Genomic DNA, 17,315 nt, shown 5'->3' with positions numbered 1-17,315 from the left:
GTGTCTTGATACAGTTCTCTGGAAGTGGGATATTATTTTCAAATAATTCTGCCTGGTCATAATACATCTGCTGGTTTATCACTGGATTAGGTCAGCACAGTGCAACATGACTTAAGCCTATAATTCAGCTTTAAGAATCAAGCAGTATATCTTGGTTTCTAAGAAGTGGAATTTGATCCAAGCATCTTTTTTACAGCCTGCTTAGATTTTGACTTGCTTGTTGCAGTGAACTGACTGATGCATTTAGGTTTAAGAGGCCTGAATTAAATTCCATGCTCAATAATGTACTTCAGATAACCAATAACTCTCAGTCAATAATTTTCCTTATGGAAGTATTATGAAAGTAAAACAAGAGAACTGTGAATATGCCATTGAGTAACATACATTGTCAAACTTAAGAACACAAAAGCAAAAATGTCATTTGATCTCCACTACATGAGAAAAGGCTACAATTTGATGCTAAAACACATGATCTGCAGGCCAATTGGATCTCAGTTATCTTAGTTGAGTAATAAAAAAGGATCTGAAATTCTACAATTGAATTAGTGCCAAACTACAGTATGGCCTGCAACCTTGTTTTTTTCAATCACCCTCACAACACTCCCTTCTTCCCCTCTTCCCCATCCCCATAGTTAGATAAGCTTATATCATTCTTGGCAATTCCAGTGCTGAAATAGTGTTTCTCTGACACCAATTAAGGCTAGCCTCAAGGTTTGGAACACCTGTTAGACTTTGTCATTCATTCCAGAAGTCAGGGGAACAGAGTGATTGACAATGCAGGCAGAAGAGGCATGAGATGAGGATAACATGTTACAAGCCAGGTATAGTTCTCTGTGGACTGGGGAGATGGAGTACTTAATTTAGGCCTAAGGAAAGCTCCATGAGACCTCTGACTGTAAACTTGAAGAGCCACTGCTGGCTTAAGTACATAATAGACTATTAGTGGGATTTGGGATAATTACAAGTAGTCCTCATTTAGCAAGTGCCTCATTTAGCAACTGTGTTTTAGTGAAAGTCTCCTATAGAAACAGTTCAGAATTATGACAGTGATGAAAAAGTAATTTTATGACCACTCCTAATGTTTACAATCTCCACAGGCCTCTAAAGCAAAGCTGAAGTAGGATCATAAGCCACAGCCACTGTTTCACTTAAATGTCCCAATTGTACCCACTAAATGAGAATATGGTGTTATTTTTTAATAATTAACCCTTATAAACCTTCTTTTCGGTCTTAGCTCTCTAAACATTTAATACATTCTGAAAACCTGAAAATTTTATGTGCCCCTTTCTGAATTTATGAACACCTGACATTTTCCACAAGCAGATTCCACTGCAGATTTGAATCAGATGACTGCACACATACTCATGCAGGCTGGTTTTGTGGGTGAAAACCATATATAGATACCTTCACATTTCCTGTGAAGAGCCGAGGTGGCGCAGTGGTTAAATGCAGCACTGCAGGCTACTTCAGCTGACTGCAGTTCTGCTGTTCGGCTGTTCAAATCTCACCGGCTCAGGGTTGACTCAGCCTTCCATCCTTCCGAGGTGGGTAAAATGAGGACCCGGATTGTTGTTGGGGGCAATATGCTGACTCTGTAAACCACTTAGAGAGGGCTGAAAGCCCTATGAAGCGGTATATAAGTCTAACTGCTATTCCTCTAACGTAGGATCCCTGAAAGAAAAACAATACTCAGTCACTGGCCCAACAAACTTAGGACTCTTTTGCACAATAGCATTGAAGTACTATTCTCCAGTATGGAAACTGGAAGGAAAGGAAATTGACTGCTAACTCTTCTTCTACTTTAGCAATAAAGTAAAACAGGGGTGTCAAACTCACGTCATCATCAGAGGTGGTACTTACTTATCTTCCCTACTGGTTTGCAAATGTGAGAGTGTGTCTATGCATATGCTCCGCCTTCCGTGCATGTCCTTTGCCTTTAAGAGGGGCCTAAATGGGATGCCGTAGAGCCGGGGCAGTTGGGTGGGGCTATCTGCCATTTCCGCTACCGGTTCGGGCGAATCGGTCAGAACTGGCAGAATACCACCTGGTCGGCATGTGATGTATCATGACTTTTTTTGCTAAATCGGACATGGGTGTGGCCTGCATGTGGCATCTTGTCTGCAGGCCGCAAGACTCCTGAAGTAGAACAGGTTCTCTTCATATGAACCTGAGAAGAGAGGTGGGATGAAGAAAGCCTTCTCTGCCAGCATTGGTCTTCAATTGTCAGTTTTCTAACTCCCCTTAGCATCACTCTATGGCACTGTTTTCCAAACTTGGTCACTTTAAGATGTATGAACTTCAAGTCCCAGAATTCCCCATTTGAAAAGCAGTGCTCTATGGGATCAAAGAATTGGCACCAAAGGATCTTTAATGCATCTCTCTCCCCTGTTTCTCTGTCAGCCATGGGAACAGCTGCAAGGAGAGAGGAGAGCTGATTTCCTTATTTCTCTTGCAAGCGTGTGCAAGAGAAGGGAAGAATGGAGGAAAAGCATGCATTTTGGGTGCCAGTTGGGTTGAAGAACATTGAACACATAGCGAAACATATATTCAGCTCTCTTCACTGGACACATGTCAAAAAATGGCCTCACCCAAACCTTTGGAACAGGAAGCAGTTCACTCCGGAGGGTGGCATAAAACATATATTCAGTTCTCTTCACTGGACATCTGTCAAAAATGGCCTCACCCAAACCTTTGGAACAGGAAGCAATTGCACCCTGGAGGGTGGCACTAAGCAGCTTCCCTCCTCCCACACCTTCCCCCAACAGTTCTCCAACTGTGGAGGATCTCTGGATAGGAGATCTGATGCCTAAAGAGCTGCTCTCCCCCCCCCCACCAAAAAAAAGAACCTTGTCATCCTTCCCAGTCCTAATAACTTGGGAGATCTGCTGCCAGATCTGGCCTAATTTGCAAAATAAGTTGGGACATTGGAGTCACTTTGGCAGAGTAGGAGAGTCTTGACTAGTCAAAAGCCCGTATGTGTGTGTATGTGGGGGGTATATGCTTACAGGAGCCTCCGGTGACCCCCAAAACAGGGCAGATGATAGTTCTCCCGCTCCTTACCTTACCTGGGGCGCTGCAGACCATCAGAAAGGCTGTGTTTGGCCTGGCAGAAAGTGGAACACCTCCCCACCACCGCCACACACACCCTCTTTAGACATGGGTCACACGAAAACACGCTCAGGGGTACGTCTAAGGGACTGTTATCCGTCCAGGTGTTTCTGAAAGGTTTGCCAAGGCATCTTCCTCCTCCTGGCGCGGCCAGCGGAGGAGGGTGCGGGAAGAAGTCTTAGTCACTCATTGCTTTATTGAAAGAATCGACCTATTTTTATCACGGGCGGAGGAACGGCTGTAATGCTGCGTACTCTTAAGGAAAACAAACATAGGGAAACCCTTATCAGCGTGGGTGATAAGTCGCCTCTTGGCTGAATGATTGACTCACATGGCAAAGACGACCCGACCAGGTAAGAACGGAGGTGGGCGGGGGGAATAAAAAAAACTGACTCAGCTTCCCCCTCCAAGTGCTGGTCATTGGGCCAGCTTCTTCTGATTGGCTGATCGGCGCCCAACTGTATGTTTCATTGGCTACCCACATTCCCTATCAGGGCTCTCTGCCCCGCCCGCGTATTAATTTAGCCGGCGGGTGGGACTGCTGGGATTTTGCTGCAAGTCGCGAAGGCTGGTTTGGTAACTGCTGCCACCGCCCGCTCCGTTTAACCATCGCCATGAGGGAGAGAAGGACTCCTCAGCCAGTAGTGGCCCGGTGCAAGTTGGTTCTGGTGGGGGATGTACATTGCGGCAAGACGGCCATGCTTCAGGTGCTGGCCAAAGACTGCTACCCGGAGGTAAGAGGACCAGCCGTGGGGAGTGGGGGGCTTCCTCTGCGATTGCGGGAGAGCGAAAAGAGTTCTCTTGTGCTTCCCTTTGGCATCCGGGCTCTCTTTTGCCCCTCTTCGCCGATGATTGGATGTGGTCCTCATGCGGAATAGCAATAGTACTTGGACTTACACACCGCTTCACAGTGCTCTTACAGCCCTCTCTAAGCGGTTTACAGAGTTAGCCTATTCCCCCAACAATCTGGGTCCTCATTTTACCCACCTCGGAAGGATGGAAGGCTGAGTCAACCTTGAGCCTGGTGAGATTCGAACTGCCGAACTGCAGTCAGCAGAAGTCGCCTGCCATGCGGCTTTATCTTCCAGCCCGGAGATCGAAGTGGATGGAATGGCCTCACGTGGCTCCTCGGCCCTTCTATGGGACTCTTGCCTTACCGAAGCCCGATCCTCCTGCAAAGCATTGGTTTCCGCCTCTGCCCAGATTTGGCGCCCCTTGTAGCTTTTCCTGCGGTACTTTGCGCGCGAAGGGTCCCTGTTGCTTCGGGGCGGTTGTTTCATCGGTTTTGCAGTCTGTCGTTATTTCCCCTCCCTCTTGCAAGGGGCTTGAGTTGCAGAAGCATTCATTGATCACCTCTGCTGTTTGCTTGGTGGTAATTACGATTTCGAGCTGTGTGCAAGTCCTGCGCAGGAGCTGACACCCCCCGCCCCTTCCCAAATCTCCATTTCTGCTTTTGTACATTCCCTTTTGGAGCTAGGTAAGCCATTTTGGCTAAAGCCACCTTGTTTTCCCAAAAAACACACATGCAACATAACGATTGTGTGTCCACCTGGTGACTCTTATCTTCCCTTTATTTCTAGACCTATGTGCCCACTGTTTTTGAGAACTACACAGCATGCCTGGAAACAGAGGAACAACGGGTGGAGCTTAGTCTATGGGACACATCTGGTAAGGCACCTCTTTCCTTCTATGCTTGGCTGCTGTTCAGGACTTTACGACTGACATCCTCTCCTTATGCTGCAATGGAATGGTGTAACTGAAGAACTAGCTTGTGTAGGACCTAGTTAGTAGCTGGCCAAGATAAATCAATGCTGAAAAGCCTTTGCTACAGATTAGTGTCTGGTGTATGAAATGAGAAGGAGATCTTGTCTGTTTCTAATGGAGGAAGGGGGAGGTAGAAGACTTTAATCTGTTTAGTTTTTAAGTCACGAAGATTATACTGCAGGTAGAAATGCATAAAGGTCCTTTTTATCATAACTAGGAACAATACAAGGCCTGGCTTAGAGGTAGTTTTTGAGGCAAATCAGAATGTATAGGTATTTCAAAGCTTTTAGCTCAAAGAAAGGATAATGCGTTTTGCATGTTGTGTTGCTGTCTTGGACTGGAAGGAGATGTTTTTGCATTTTTATGCAGAAATGAACATCTTAAACCTACAGGATTTATATTGGGGTATGTGGGTATGGCAGAAAACTAGAAGAGATTGGTAAGAGTAAGATATTAGGGCTTGCATTGTGACCAAATATCACCTCAGAACATTCTTAAACAGAAGTGGCTCTAAACATCTATTTTGTGATTTCGAACCTGGGCTAGAGACTTTCTCTAGCTTCTTAAATAAGATGCTCCGGTATCCAAGGCTTTAAGTAAAAATGCAGCAGTCCCGCCCCTCCTGCTGCTTGCACCTGCTTTTTCCCCAGTCCTCATGATAAATCCTGTGAAGACTGTTGAACCCCCTCCCATCTATTTTCTCCATCTCTTCATTTCTTCTCTCTTGGAATGTTGGTATTTGTGTGGTTTGCCCATATTTCACCCACATGGAGGTAGAATCCCAGGGCAGAGGGGTTTAGTGGATTCTGCAAGAGAGATCAAGAGGGAAAAGCAGCTCTTTACAATAAGGGGGCTCTTGAAAGTATTGTATATGTGATGGAGGAGGTGCCAAGTAGAGAGTTCTCCTAGCAACTAGGGATGGGCATCTTCCCCTCTTTTGAAGGGGACTGTAAGTGGGGGACCCTGGCTATTTGGATCCCCTTGTTGCCATGGTGATTGTGCTGGTGCAGGGAACCAGGGGCTGATTCCTATTCTAGGCACGAAGTGTCTGGGCTGCAGAAACATTTTGGATGCTGCAGTTCCTTTGGGGGGGGGAGAGAGAGAATAGCCTGTGTATATTATTCATTCCTCCCTCACTTTGCAGCCTACCAACTACATTGCCATAGTCCATTCTCTGTTCCTGCATGTATGACATGCCTGGAACACGCACAACTCATTTTTTCCATGTTTAATGAGAGATGTTACTAGGCAACTCCATTCCTCCCTCCAAGCTGCGTACCCTCCTCGTAAATGGGAAAGCCTGTACCCCTTTTTCACATTTCAGTTATTGCTTACATGTCAGGTGTGAAAGGAAATGGCTCTTTTTATGTAAAACACGGTTGAACTATTTCCTGAGGATATTCAGGATGGGAGTGAGTAAGCAAAGCCCTGCAGATTTCTGATTCCTGTTACTTTTTCATGTTCTTCCTTTGGGGGTAGGGGTGTTAAAAGCACAAAACTTGGAAGTGCAACTAATCCTAGCACTAGGCAGTTATATCATCTGGCATTAGAGCAAGTAACTTTTTTCCCCCCTCAACGACATTGGTAAAAAGGGGAAGAGAGGATGCGTTGAGTCGCTTCATGGCTTTTCTCACTGCTTCTCGTAGGATCCCCATATTATGACAATGTGCGCCCCCTATGCTACAGTGACTCAGATGCTGTCCTGCTCTGTTTTGATGTCAGTCGCCCTGAGACCATGGATAGTGCAATGAAGAAGGTAAGGAAGGTGTGATCTCATTGTCCTGCCTACTGGGATTTCACTTGATCTAAAGGTTTGAGGATGCTACTCTTTAAAGGGGGGAAAAAGACTCTCCTTATAAAAAAATATTAGTGACTTTGTGGTGCTGAGGAGAGGGAAGCTAACATTGCCAAAAGTAGGGCGGATCAGAAGAAAAAAATAGCTGCAGTTTCAAAACCCTACTTTAAACATAATTTACATACAGTGGTTTTAAATACAGTTCATATAATTACTCATTTTGCATGGCATCATTTTGCTTTTTTGCCACAAAATAAATTTCATTGTTGTAGCAAGCGTTTTGAATACTCTGGAACTTGTATATAGGCCTCTAAAGGGATTCTAGGAAGAACTGCTTATTGTATTTTGAGAAGGAAATTCTACACTATTTTTTAAAGTGCACCACTGTAATCAAGAGCACAACTAAGTTTCTTGAGGGTTTCCTACTAGGTACTTTCAACCATATGCTGCATTTGTGAGAAATGTCACTCCATAAGTTTCTTTCCCTAATTTTATTCTAATTGTATTCAGTGGAACTCTGCTCAGAATTAGAACTGTTGAGATCAAGCTATAGTGATTTCTTCTGTGTACATTTGAAAGGACCTTAACATTTCACATAGGGACATTTGATATTTTTTAAAAAGCCTGCATTCATTGTGGCAAAAAGGGAAATGGTGGCAAAAAGGGAAATGGTGTCACCTATTGTTTAATTACTTTGCTTTGTAATGTTGTTTTTTTTTAAAAACTGGATAGGCCTGGATAGCAGGACATTGCAATGGCAGAGCAGGGCAGTTTCTCTACCAGGATGTGCTTTTAAAGACTTGTATTAAATGACTTTTAACATTTCTTTCACTGTACTTTTTCTTTCCAGTGGAAGACTGAAATCTTGGACTATTGTCACAATACCCGTGTGCTGCTGATAGGATGCAAGACAGACCTGCGTACTGATCTCAGCACCCTGATGGAGTTGTCTCACCAAAAGCAAGCCCCAATCTCTTACGAACAGGTGAGGCAATACAGGGTGCTGGTCTGGATATCTATTGCCATTCTTTCAACACGGACCCTTACTGGAGTAGCAGGAGTCCGCATTTTCAAACTTGTTCTAGTTTATCTTTTTTCCTCCTTTCCAAGATGACTAAAATAGTATTGGGAATGCTAGACTTAAGACTTGCATATGCTGATTAACACCATCTTTCACCTTCAAGTATTACTGTGTTACTGGAAATGCCTGCATTGAAGCATTATTTCTATAAGAATATAAAACCTCTGCTGGATCACAGCCAATTCCTGCAAAAATATCTTGTTTGTTATCAAAGTCATGTACAGTACTTGAGGTGTGTGGCCAGATAAATCTAAATCTGTAAAGTTAATCCAGTGATGATGATTCTAGGCCAGAGACAGAAACCTGGTGTACTCTAAATTGTTTGGACCCATAGTTATACTAAGATTAATCAAGGAAAATTGAAAAATAAGAGCCGTGGTGGTTCAGTGGTTAGAATGCAGTATTGCAGGCTAATTCTGCTCACTGGCTGGCTCAAGGTTGACTCAGACTTCCATCTGAGGTTGGTAAAATGAGGAGCCAGATTGTTGGGGGCAATAGGCTGATTCTGTAAACCAGGGGTCCCCAACCTCTGGTCCATGGATTGATACTGGGCCACGACATGCCAGAAACTGAGCTGCGCAAACAAGTGAAGCCCCATAAGCAGGATGCAGGCAGCAGGCGAAACCACTCCTTCCAGTCCAGGGAAAAACCTTTCTCCCTGGAACCACTCCCTGGTTCCCAAATGCTTTGGGGGTGGGATGCTGCTGCTACTGTAAACTGCCTAGAGAGGGCTGTAAAGCTCTATGAAGCAGTAAAAAAGTCTTAAGTGCTTTTGCTGTTCTGAGAACTGTAGTCTAAAATCCTGGAGGACACGAGATTACTGATTTCTATTATAAGCTGTATTGCATCAGTGTTGGAGATCTCTTTTTTGTGAAAGGAACTTGAAAAGACCCCTGACTGAGTAAGAAAAGTGTTCTTTCATAGAAAGGAAAAGGTCATTTTACTTGGTCAGCTCCTGAAGGATGAAGATAGATAATCCAGTCCTCATGGGGGACACCTTATTCCTCCATATCATTCTTCTACAGCAGGGGTGTCAAACTCGATTTCATTCAGGGCTGCATCAGGATTGTGTTTGACCTTTGTGGGGGGACGGAGGTATGACTGGATCGGCATGGCCAGCTTGATGTCAGTCATGTCAGAAGAGCCTGTAGCTGTTCAAGCACTCTGCCAGTGAAAACGAGCACTCTGCCGAGTTCCATTTTCAGCTGCGACGGCCTCCTGCAACCCTCTGCCAGTGAAAACGGAGTTTGCAAGCACCACTCGTGGCCCTCCTGAGCACCATTTTCGCTGGCAGAGGCACTGTGGGCCAGTCCTTCGCTGTTTCCAGGCCGGCCCCATGGGCTGAAGCCAGCCCCTGGGCCTTGAGTCTGACACCCCTGCTCTATGGCCCCTGAAGACCCTACCGTGAGTCTGGTGTTTGTTCGTCAAAAGCCCTAAAGGGAGTCCTAATGCCTCCTTTCCTTTCCAGGGTTGTTCTGTAGCCAAGCAGTTGGGAGCAGAAAATTACCTGGAATGCTCTGCCTTCACATCAGAGAAGAGCGTCCACAGCATCTTCCGGACAGTGGCGTCCCTCTGTCTCACCAAGCCTGTCCTCCCGGGGGCCCCCAAGAGCCCCGCCCGGAGTTTTCCCAAGAGACTTCTCCGTCTCCCCAGCCGATCGGAGCTCATTTCTTCCACTTTCAAGAAGGAGAAAGCAAAAAGTTGTTCTGTCATGTGAAGGGCTGGCCGCAGAGGGTGGTGACGGAACTGCTGTAGACTCTGGGCCTCCAGGTGGCCCCTCCAGGGTGGGATTCAGGGAATGGCTTGGCTCCTCCAAGCCAGAGCTGGAAAGTTCAGAAGGATCAATTTCCCTCTCTTCCTCCTATCCAGGGAGGAGGGGGAAACGGCAAAATATGGCTGGACGGCTCGAACGAAGATTGGTGCAAAGCTTGGGGCTTGGCACAGCAACATCATGGACGGTAGCAGCTCTGGTGACTATTGCGCATATTTGAAGGAACTGGGGAAAAAATCACCACCACCACTATCCTGCCTTGCCACTGCACAGTTAATATCTTCCTTTGGCCTCCTAGGTCATCACGTCCATCTGCTGCTTGTCAATTGCCTGTTGGATGCGGACTGAAAGCAAGCATCTCTCCTTTCTCCCTCTGGGCCTACACATGTACCCTTCTCTGTATCTAGGATACAGGTGCCCAGGCATCCTTCCTCGTAGAGATAAAGCTGGGGTGGGTGGGAGGAGAGAATGACCTTCTATTGATCTTGTGTATATGTGTGGAAAGAAAGGCAATATGGGAGGGTGGGGAGGAGGGAGATCTGTGAAATGTTCAGTGTTATTAAAAGAGAACTTATTTATTAATGAAAATATAATACCGATTAACCGTCTTATTCCAAGGGCTTTCTTCTTTGCCATCACCTCTCTTCCTGTCTCCTAGTGATAGAAGGAACAAGGAGAATCTGTTTTACAAAACTTCAAATGTGATTCCTTTCCCATATCCCCAAAGGCAGGGGGCGAGGTTGGTTCCTATTGTTCTAGCTGTGGGTCAAAGTCCACAGTAATCTTCCATATGACTCTAGCAAGGAACTCTGGAAGCTACCTGATATGGCTGTAGTCAATCGAAGTAAAGAAGAAATCAGCTGGATCTGGGATAGGCAATACATACGGCTTTTAAATTTCAACTCCCACTGATCCCAGTCTCTTTGGCCAACAGGGAAGGTTGCTGGCAGTTGGAATCAATAGCTTTTGGGAGGCTGCTTTGTTTTGGTTCCTGAAACATAAAATATTTTATTTCAGATTTGTATCCCAGGGCAGGATTTTGCTATGTTTTTAATTTGGAGATCTATTCTGCAAACACTGCTATGCTGAAGGACCCTGACTTTAAATAGAGATCTTTAAACCACATCTAATTTCTGTATGGTGATCATAAACTGCCCCAGTAGCTCTTGTGGCCTAATTGTGGCCTGGTTTTAATGGACAAACTAAACCTCTATCCAGTAGCATCTGAACTATGTTCCTGGTTGCAGTTATCCTGGGAGTGCTAAGGGCCCCATGGAATCTGAAGACTTTAAAATGTCAGATTGATACAACAACATGAGTAGGAGAAATCATTTGGTTCTATCATAGCAGCCTATCTAGTAATTCTATATTTGGATTTTATTTTGTTCAAAGCATACCTAGCAGTCCTCCCTGCATTTCCCCAAGACAATCCTATGTTGGTGAATGTTTATCATGGAAGAAGGCTTATTCTCTCGTATGACAAGTACAGGCCACAGTTGAACCCAACATTTATGTTGTTCAAGGAGACATTTGTTAAGTGAGTTTTGCCCCATTTCTTGCCACAGTTGTTAAGTGAATCATTGCAATTGTTATAAATTAGTAACAAGGTTGTTAAATGAATCCGGCCTTTGATCCCATTGATTTGGCTTGTCAGAAGGTGGCAAAAAGCGATCACATTTCTTCAGGACAATGCAGCCGTCATAAATGTGAGTAAACTGCCAAGGGTCTGAGTTTTGACCACATGATCATGAGGATGCTGCAATGGTCATTAAGTGTGAAAAAGGTCCATCAGTCACTTTTTTTCAGTGCTGTTGTAACGTTGAACGGTCACTAAATGAACTGTTGTAAGCTGAGGACTACCTGTAGTTCTCCTTGGCGAGATGATCTATAAATGGTTACTTATTTGGATGTGGGACCAGGTCTTTTTTTTTTTCCTAATAGATTCTTATAAATGATTTTGTTTCAAGCAGTTGTTGATACCTGATGCTCATCTGCCAATGGTTAAACTTCATTAACTGTTAGAAATGTTTTGCAACATAGCCGCAGACTGAAAAGGGTACATATGAATGCGTCGCACAAGAGCGGTGGTGTTGGTTTATTTAACTTTACATTTAATGAGGTCCTTTTCACAAAGATGTTACACATTTCTTCATCATAGTCGGTTCAAAGTCTGTTGGCCAAATCGGTCCGATTTCAGTGATGCATTGCTCAAATAGAAAGTGCATCCGACTGTCTGACAAGTGCTTTGCTATCATTGAGCAGAAGAAAGGTCAAGTTTGGCAATAAGATTTTATTGCTAGACTGAAGGCGGCTCCTAACCCTGAATGGGTATATAAAGCTTATGTAAACTTGCTGAATCAGGGTCAATTTACGACACGGCCATGCAGTTCCCTTGACAATGACATGGTAGAGGATTGCCAATGCCTTCCAGGATACCTTTTTAATTTTTTTAGTGTAGCCCAGTGTTTCTCAACCATGAAAACTTTATGAAGTGTGGAATTCAGTCCCCAGATTTTTCCAGCCAGCAAGCTTGTGGGGGATTTGAGGAATGGAGGTCTTCTGACCTTAAAATTGCCAAGATTGAAAGGCACCTGTTAGCTCTGGAATTCTAATCCTGTTTAGCTCTCAGATCCAGACAAGTCCGGAAGAGATCAAAAACGTAGTTGAATGTTGGTGACAAGAGCATTCTCTTTTGGTATAATATGCCTTTCCTAGCTAATATAAACTGGTACAGGCGGGCAAGTAAAGCTGCAGTTACACATGTAAATCTCAGATCTCCATATGCTGGGAATTATCTAAAAAAATATTACTTTTTGAGCATCACTTACAGGCTTAGGATATGGCAGTTCCAGGCAACAATAATACCAAAAGGTGCATGTTTTCTAGTGATCTTTGTATACATTAGTCTTCCTCCATCTGCTACCTTCTCAATGCCTGAATCTCAGATCCCAGAATTCTCAGCAATCCCTGGAATGGCTAGAAACGGTAGAACTCAAAATCTATTCAACTAAAAGGGTGCTCAAGATGGGGAAGGTTGGCCCAGCTAAAGTGTCTGCTTGATCAATAAAATCTATTCAATATTCCTAAAAGCTATGCAACTGAAAGACCTTGAATTCTGCTTCTCTTGTTACATTGACTTTGTTTGCAAAATGTAATCTAGAAGAACAATAACTCATTGAAGTACTCTAAACTGCTCCTAGCTTTTTTCAGCCAGTTGAGTTGCCTTGGAGATGCTAAGACTATAACCAGAATTTTAAACTAGTAAGTCCAGAGGTAATTCTGCAGATCTAGCATATCTAGAAGAGCCATTAGATTGCAGAACCCTTAATGGGTTGAATGATACTTCCACAGTCCAAATCACCAATAGTCATCTTCCTTCAAGCTAGCCCACTGGTTTGAAGACAATGTTGGACTTGCCTTTGAAGGCAGCTATTTTATCTCACCTGCATTTTGTGACCTTTGGGTTACTGTATGGTTGTGCCATATTGTAACTAAGCCTAGCAAAAGTAGACAGAATACCTAGCAGAATTTGAATTCCACATTTAATAAAATGGTGGGTTTGCTTTAGCCTTTTTGTAGACAGTAAAATGTAGCCACTTTTATTACATTTTTGGAAGCTGGAGTTTAAATCTATTCTTCCAGGCTCCCATCCTACGTACTTAGTAGCTGAATATTTTTCTTTCTTTCTACAGCAGAGTTAATCTGCTGTGGGGACATAGCAACACATCTGAATTACATTTGAATTATCTTCTTGCTGTTACAGAGTTGTGCTTGGCAAATAAAGGTATATTTTATTTGAAATCAGGATATATTGTATTTAATATACATCCTCATTTTGTGAAAGCTTGGAGACGTTTTCCAGGAAGCTGACACAATTCTACTTCCAATAATGACGAGTGTAGCTCGGGTGTAGGATGAGGATGAAGGTTGAAACATTTCATTACCAGACTAGATAATCTCTTCAGTGGAGTTTAGGTTGTGGTTTACAACCACAATTGGGATTGGAATTTTGGTTGCTAAGTAATGCAGTTCAGTGAATCCAACAGAAGAACACAGACACTGACATACCTTAAACTCCACTGAAGATGTTACCTAGACTGGTAATTAAACGTTTGGAAACCAACCCACAAGCTTGGCGAATGAATCCTCACTCTCACCTGTCTGTTTCCATTGGAAAGAAAAAAAAATCTAAAATTCCATCAGTGACAAAATGATATTTTCTTGGGTAGGAGTGGAACATATGCTTACCTCTAAGAGTCAGTCAAAGATGGCAGAAATGTCTGAACAACTAATCTTCCCTCAGATCCAAAGTCCTAATCATGTACATTTTTTTCTGGCTTTTCCTACACTACACCATAGCTAGGCAGTAACACAAAGCGTTGTGGACTTTATCCCCTGAGTAAATAGATGCCTGCAATCGCATCCGGCTTATGAAACTTCCATATGGAAATTTGCAAAATGAGTGTACATGAGTGGACTGAAAGAAGACTTACAGCAGTTTCTGTGGGTGTAACTATCCTGAGTTAAGTGAGCCAGACAGTCCCATGTTATGAACGGTTATAATAATGCTAGATTCATTATTAGATCGGATGGATATTTGAACACAGGGAGCAGCAAGAAAGTGACACGTCTGATTTGTACGACATGCTTTTCATCTCCTGAGTTAGTTTGCTCCTATAAGACATAATGGAGGATGCTGTCTTGATACCAGCTATTCAACATGAGTTACAAAAGGACCATTTCCTTGACCTTTACTTCAGGCAGCAAAGTTTCTTGTTCCAGCCCAGGTGGCCAGCAAAAGTGGAGAGATCCTAATATCTAGAGACAATGAATGTTCTAGCATGTTTTGTTGGAACTGAAAACAAAAGCAAATAATGTAGCTAAGCAAAGAAGGCATATAAAAAGCTGTCAGTCAGTCAGTACCAGATGTCTTTCAGACCAGGGTGGGCTGCTGGGGGTTCACATGGGTTCGGGCGATCCTCAAGCTAAGGCTCTGCCCAGTTCAGAGAACCCACAAATCCTATCCCTTGCTTGCCCCTCCTACCCTGCCCCACCCACCCCTCTCCCAGGAGTCTCCATGCGGCCCGTTTGGGGTGCCAGGTAAGTACAGGGCCATGTGGAGGGTCGAGGAGGGTAAAAAACAGGCCTCCCGAAGTTCTGGAAGGCCGAAAACAGGCCTGTTTCTGGTCTCTGGGGGGGCCTCCGGAGCTTGGGGGGGGGGAGTTTTCATCCTCCCGGAGGTGCAAAAAAAGCCTCCACAGCCTAGGGAGGGCAAAAAACGGGCCTCCTGGAAGTCCAGAAACGGGCTCATTTCTGGCCTCCAGAGCCGTTTTCGCCCTCCCGGAGGCTCGAGTAAAACCTCTGGAACCCAGGGAGGATGAAAATGCCCCCCTCCATCATGATGCAGGAGACCAACTAGGCCACACCCACCCAGTAACTGGGCAGAGAACCCGTTGCTAAAATTTTTGAATCCCACCCATCTCAGACTGTCTATCAATACAACAGCCATTGCATTCAGTGTTCCATTCAACGTTTATAATATAGGTAGGTCTCAATTATAGCAGTTAATGAATTTTGCAAAATGGTTGCATTATTTGAGTTTATGAAATATCTGAAGTGATATTTTTATGGAAAATGGGATATTTGGTTACAGCTCAACAGTAATATATTGACTTTTTAAAAAATAATGTTATGACGGGTGGGTTCCTGCCAGTTCTAACCTCTTCTATAGAAGAGGTTCCACAAGTCTACAGTGCCGTTTTGAACCGGTTCCAGCTCCCTCCCCCTGCCCGTCCGCACCTCATCAAGATGAAGAGCGAGAGGAGGAATTCTGGGAGTTGAAGTCCACAAGTCTTAAAACTGTCAAGTTTGAATACCCCTGGTTTTTTTTCCCCTAAACGGTTAGGGGTGCAAGGGTCTTGTAACTCGACAGCTTTAAGACTTGCACACTTCAATGCCAGAGTTCCTGAAGCAACATTTTGGTTGCTAAGCAAGAGCGTTGTGAGTTTCACTACATTTTACAAGTTGGCCACGCCCACCCAGTCACATAGCTGGCAAGCCACTCCCACCCAGTTACATGGCTGGCAAGCCACTCCCATAAAGCAGGCCACACCTACAGAAGAGGTTCTAAAAAAATTTTCACAAGATAATTTATAAATAATAATTTTGTAATCATTTAAAATAAGAGGACAGAACAAACTGGAATTTATACACGGCATTAGGAACCATGAAGACAAATATCAGGAAATGCCAATGTGACTAATGAAAAGGATCAAGGAAGCTTAGAAATTTTTTCTCAGAAAAGGAAGGATCAAATTCAATATTATGTAAATATATTACTGTTAATCTAATAAGTTTCTTTACCATCCTGCCATGAGGTCTAGAGCATATTTGGTAAAAACAAAAACACAAGGACTGTGGAAGAAGAGAAATGGCTTAGAGAATAAAAGGCAGAAATTGTGCCTGTTATTTTAGAGCAAATATACTGCTAGATATCCAGAATTTTGTCTAAATTAGAAGGAAAAAGAGTGCACATAGTATTTACAACAAAGGTTTATTTGCAGAGAAAGAATATGCTCAGCAGAAGATTCCACTAGATAGTTATAACAGGTACCAAATGGACCACATCTAGATTTAGCTTAAATAAGAGCTGCAGGGGAAGTATCTGTAAAAGTACTAGCTGTCTCTGTCCAAGAAACCAAACAAGTAAGATATTGCTCATCAAACCATTGCAGTACTTCCTCAAAGTTTCCTTAAGAGTTTCAAAGAACAGTAGACAGAAAGGGAAATTTGAAATGAACAGACATCTTTTAGAAAAAGCAGAAGGGCACATGAACAAATAGCAAATATAAGATTGATGATAGAAAATACATGAGGGTTATATTTTCTTTATTGGCTTTTGTGCAGATCATCACACCACAATTTTGGATATATTACTATAAAACTAATGGGTGTGCCTAAACCTGATTATTTGCTTGAAGAACCTTTTGAAATATAGAGATTTCTTTTAAGAAATGAGTTTGGAGAAACAAAGAGGTTCAGAAGAGGAAATACAGTGAAGTTAAGAGGACCTATTGTTTCTGAGTATACAACAAATATAAGGAATGACAGGAAGACAGGGGAGTTAGAATTGAAAGAGGAAGCTGAGATATCAAAGCTGAGATAACTAGATGCTACTTTGTTAGCCAAAAGTAAAAAAAAACTGAATTGATTGGTAAAGCAAACAAAGTGGATATGGATCAAACTTCTACATGGCTTAAAAGATTTTTCATGTTTTACACTGTGTTCGTTAAAAATCCATACCGTGTAAGGCTTCTGGGAAGTGGGGGGGGGAAGGAGGAGTGGGGTTGGGGGGGGAGGGTGGAGGGAGGGGTATACATTAGGCTAGACAAGAATTTGGTGGTAAACTAGAACTATTTTGACACACAAAAAATTGTACTTCGATGTCTTACTGATTGAGGAATGATGAAATGTTTGTTTTAAAAGAAATAAAACTTTTGAATCATTAAAAAAAAGATTTTTCATGTTTTCGTGTTTAGTGGCACTCTCAGCCGTTACTATTGTTCCCCAAGGGGCAGAAAATGTACAAATGTAACGTAAATTAACATCATATCCAGGCTAGTTGAGCGGTTTCCTTTTTCGTGACCTATTCAGCTAGGACTCCCAAAGCTGGTCTGCAAAAATCTGGAGATTTACTAGAGGAAAAACAAAACCTTCTATAACGCATTGCGGTCGCCTAAATTTCTACTGCCCTACATCCGGCCAGTCAATGCTCATCAGCCTCACCGGCTCCCATA

General features: G+C 43.4%; 1 protein-coding gene across 1 annotated transcript; it reads left to right on the top strand.

Moving 5' to 3' along the window:
- Window positions 1–3,636: 3,636 nt before the first annotated feature.
- On the top strand, window positions 3,637–13,303 carry RND1 (Rho family GTPase 1). The gene is made up of 5 exons (XM_014069183.2): window positions 3,637–3,842; window positions 4,689–4,776; window positions 6,519–6,628; window positions 7,518–7,652; window positions 9,217–13,303. The coding sequence occupies exons 1-5, from the start codon at window positions 3,723–3,725 to the stop codon at window positions 9,463–9,465; spliced, it is 702 nt and encodes a 233-aa protein (XP_013924658.1). The 5' UTR covers window positions 3,637–3,722; the 3' UTR covers window positions 9,466–13,303.
- The last annotated feature ends 4,012 nt before the right edge of the window (window positions 13,304–17,315 follow it).

The sequence above is a fragment of the Thamnophis sirtalis genome, unplaced genomic scaffold (genome assembly GCF_051295495.1).
Source record: "Thamnophis sirtalis isolate CommonGarterSnake01/CBP01778 unplaced genomic scaffold, rThaSir2_p1.2 scaffold_3, whole genome shotgun sequence".
NCBI classification, from domain to species: domain Eukaryota; kingdom Metazoa; phylum Chordata; class Lepidosauria; order Squamata; family Natricidae; genus Thamnophis; species Thamnophis sirtalis.
Note: the sequence above shows the minus strand (reverse complement) of the source record. Positions and strands in the feature narration are given on the sequence as shown.

What these genes read in the sequence shown, in the direction of transcription:
- RND1 (XM_014069183.2), top strand. Translation starts at nt 3,723, where the DNA reads ATGAGGGAGAGAAGGACTCCTCAGCCAGTAGTGGCCCGGTGCAAGTTG. An exon ending in CCAAAGACTGCTACCCGGAG is followed by an intron (nt 3,843 to 4,688) that starts GTAAGAGGACCA and finishes CTTTATTTCTAG; the next exon opens with ACCTATGTGCCCACTGTTTT. An exon ending in TAGTCTATGGGACACATCTG is followed by an intron (nt 4,777 to 6,518) that starts GTAAGGCACCTC and finishes TGCTTCTCGTAG; the next exon opens with GATCCCCATATTATGACAAT.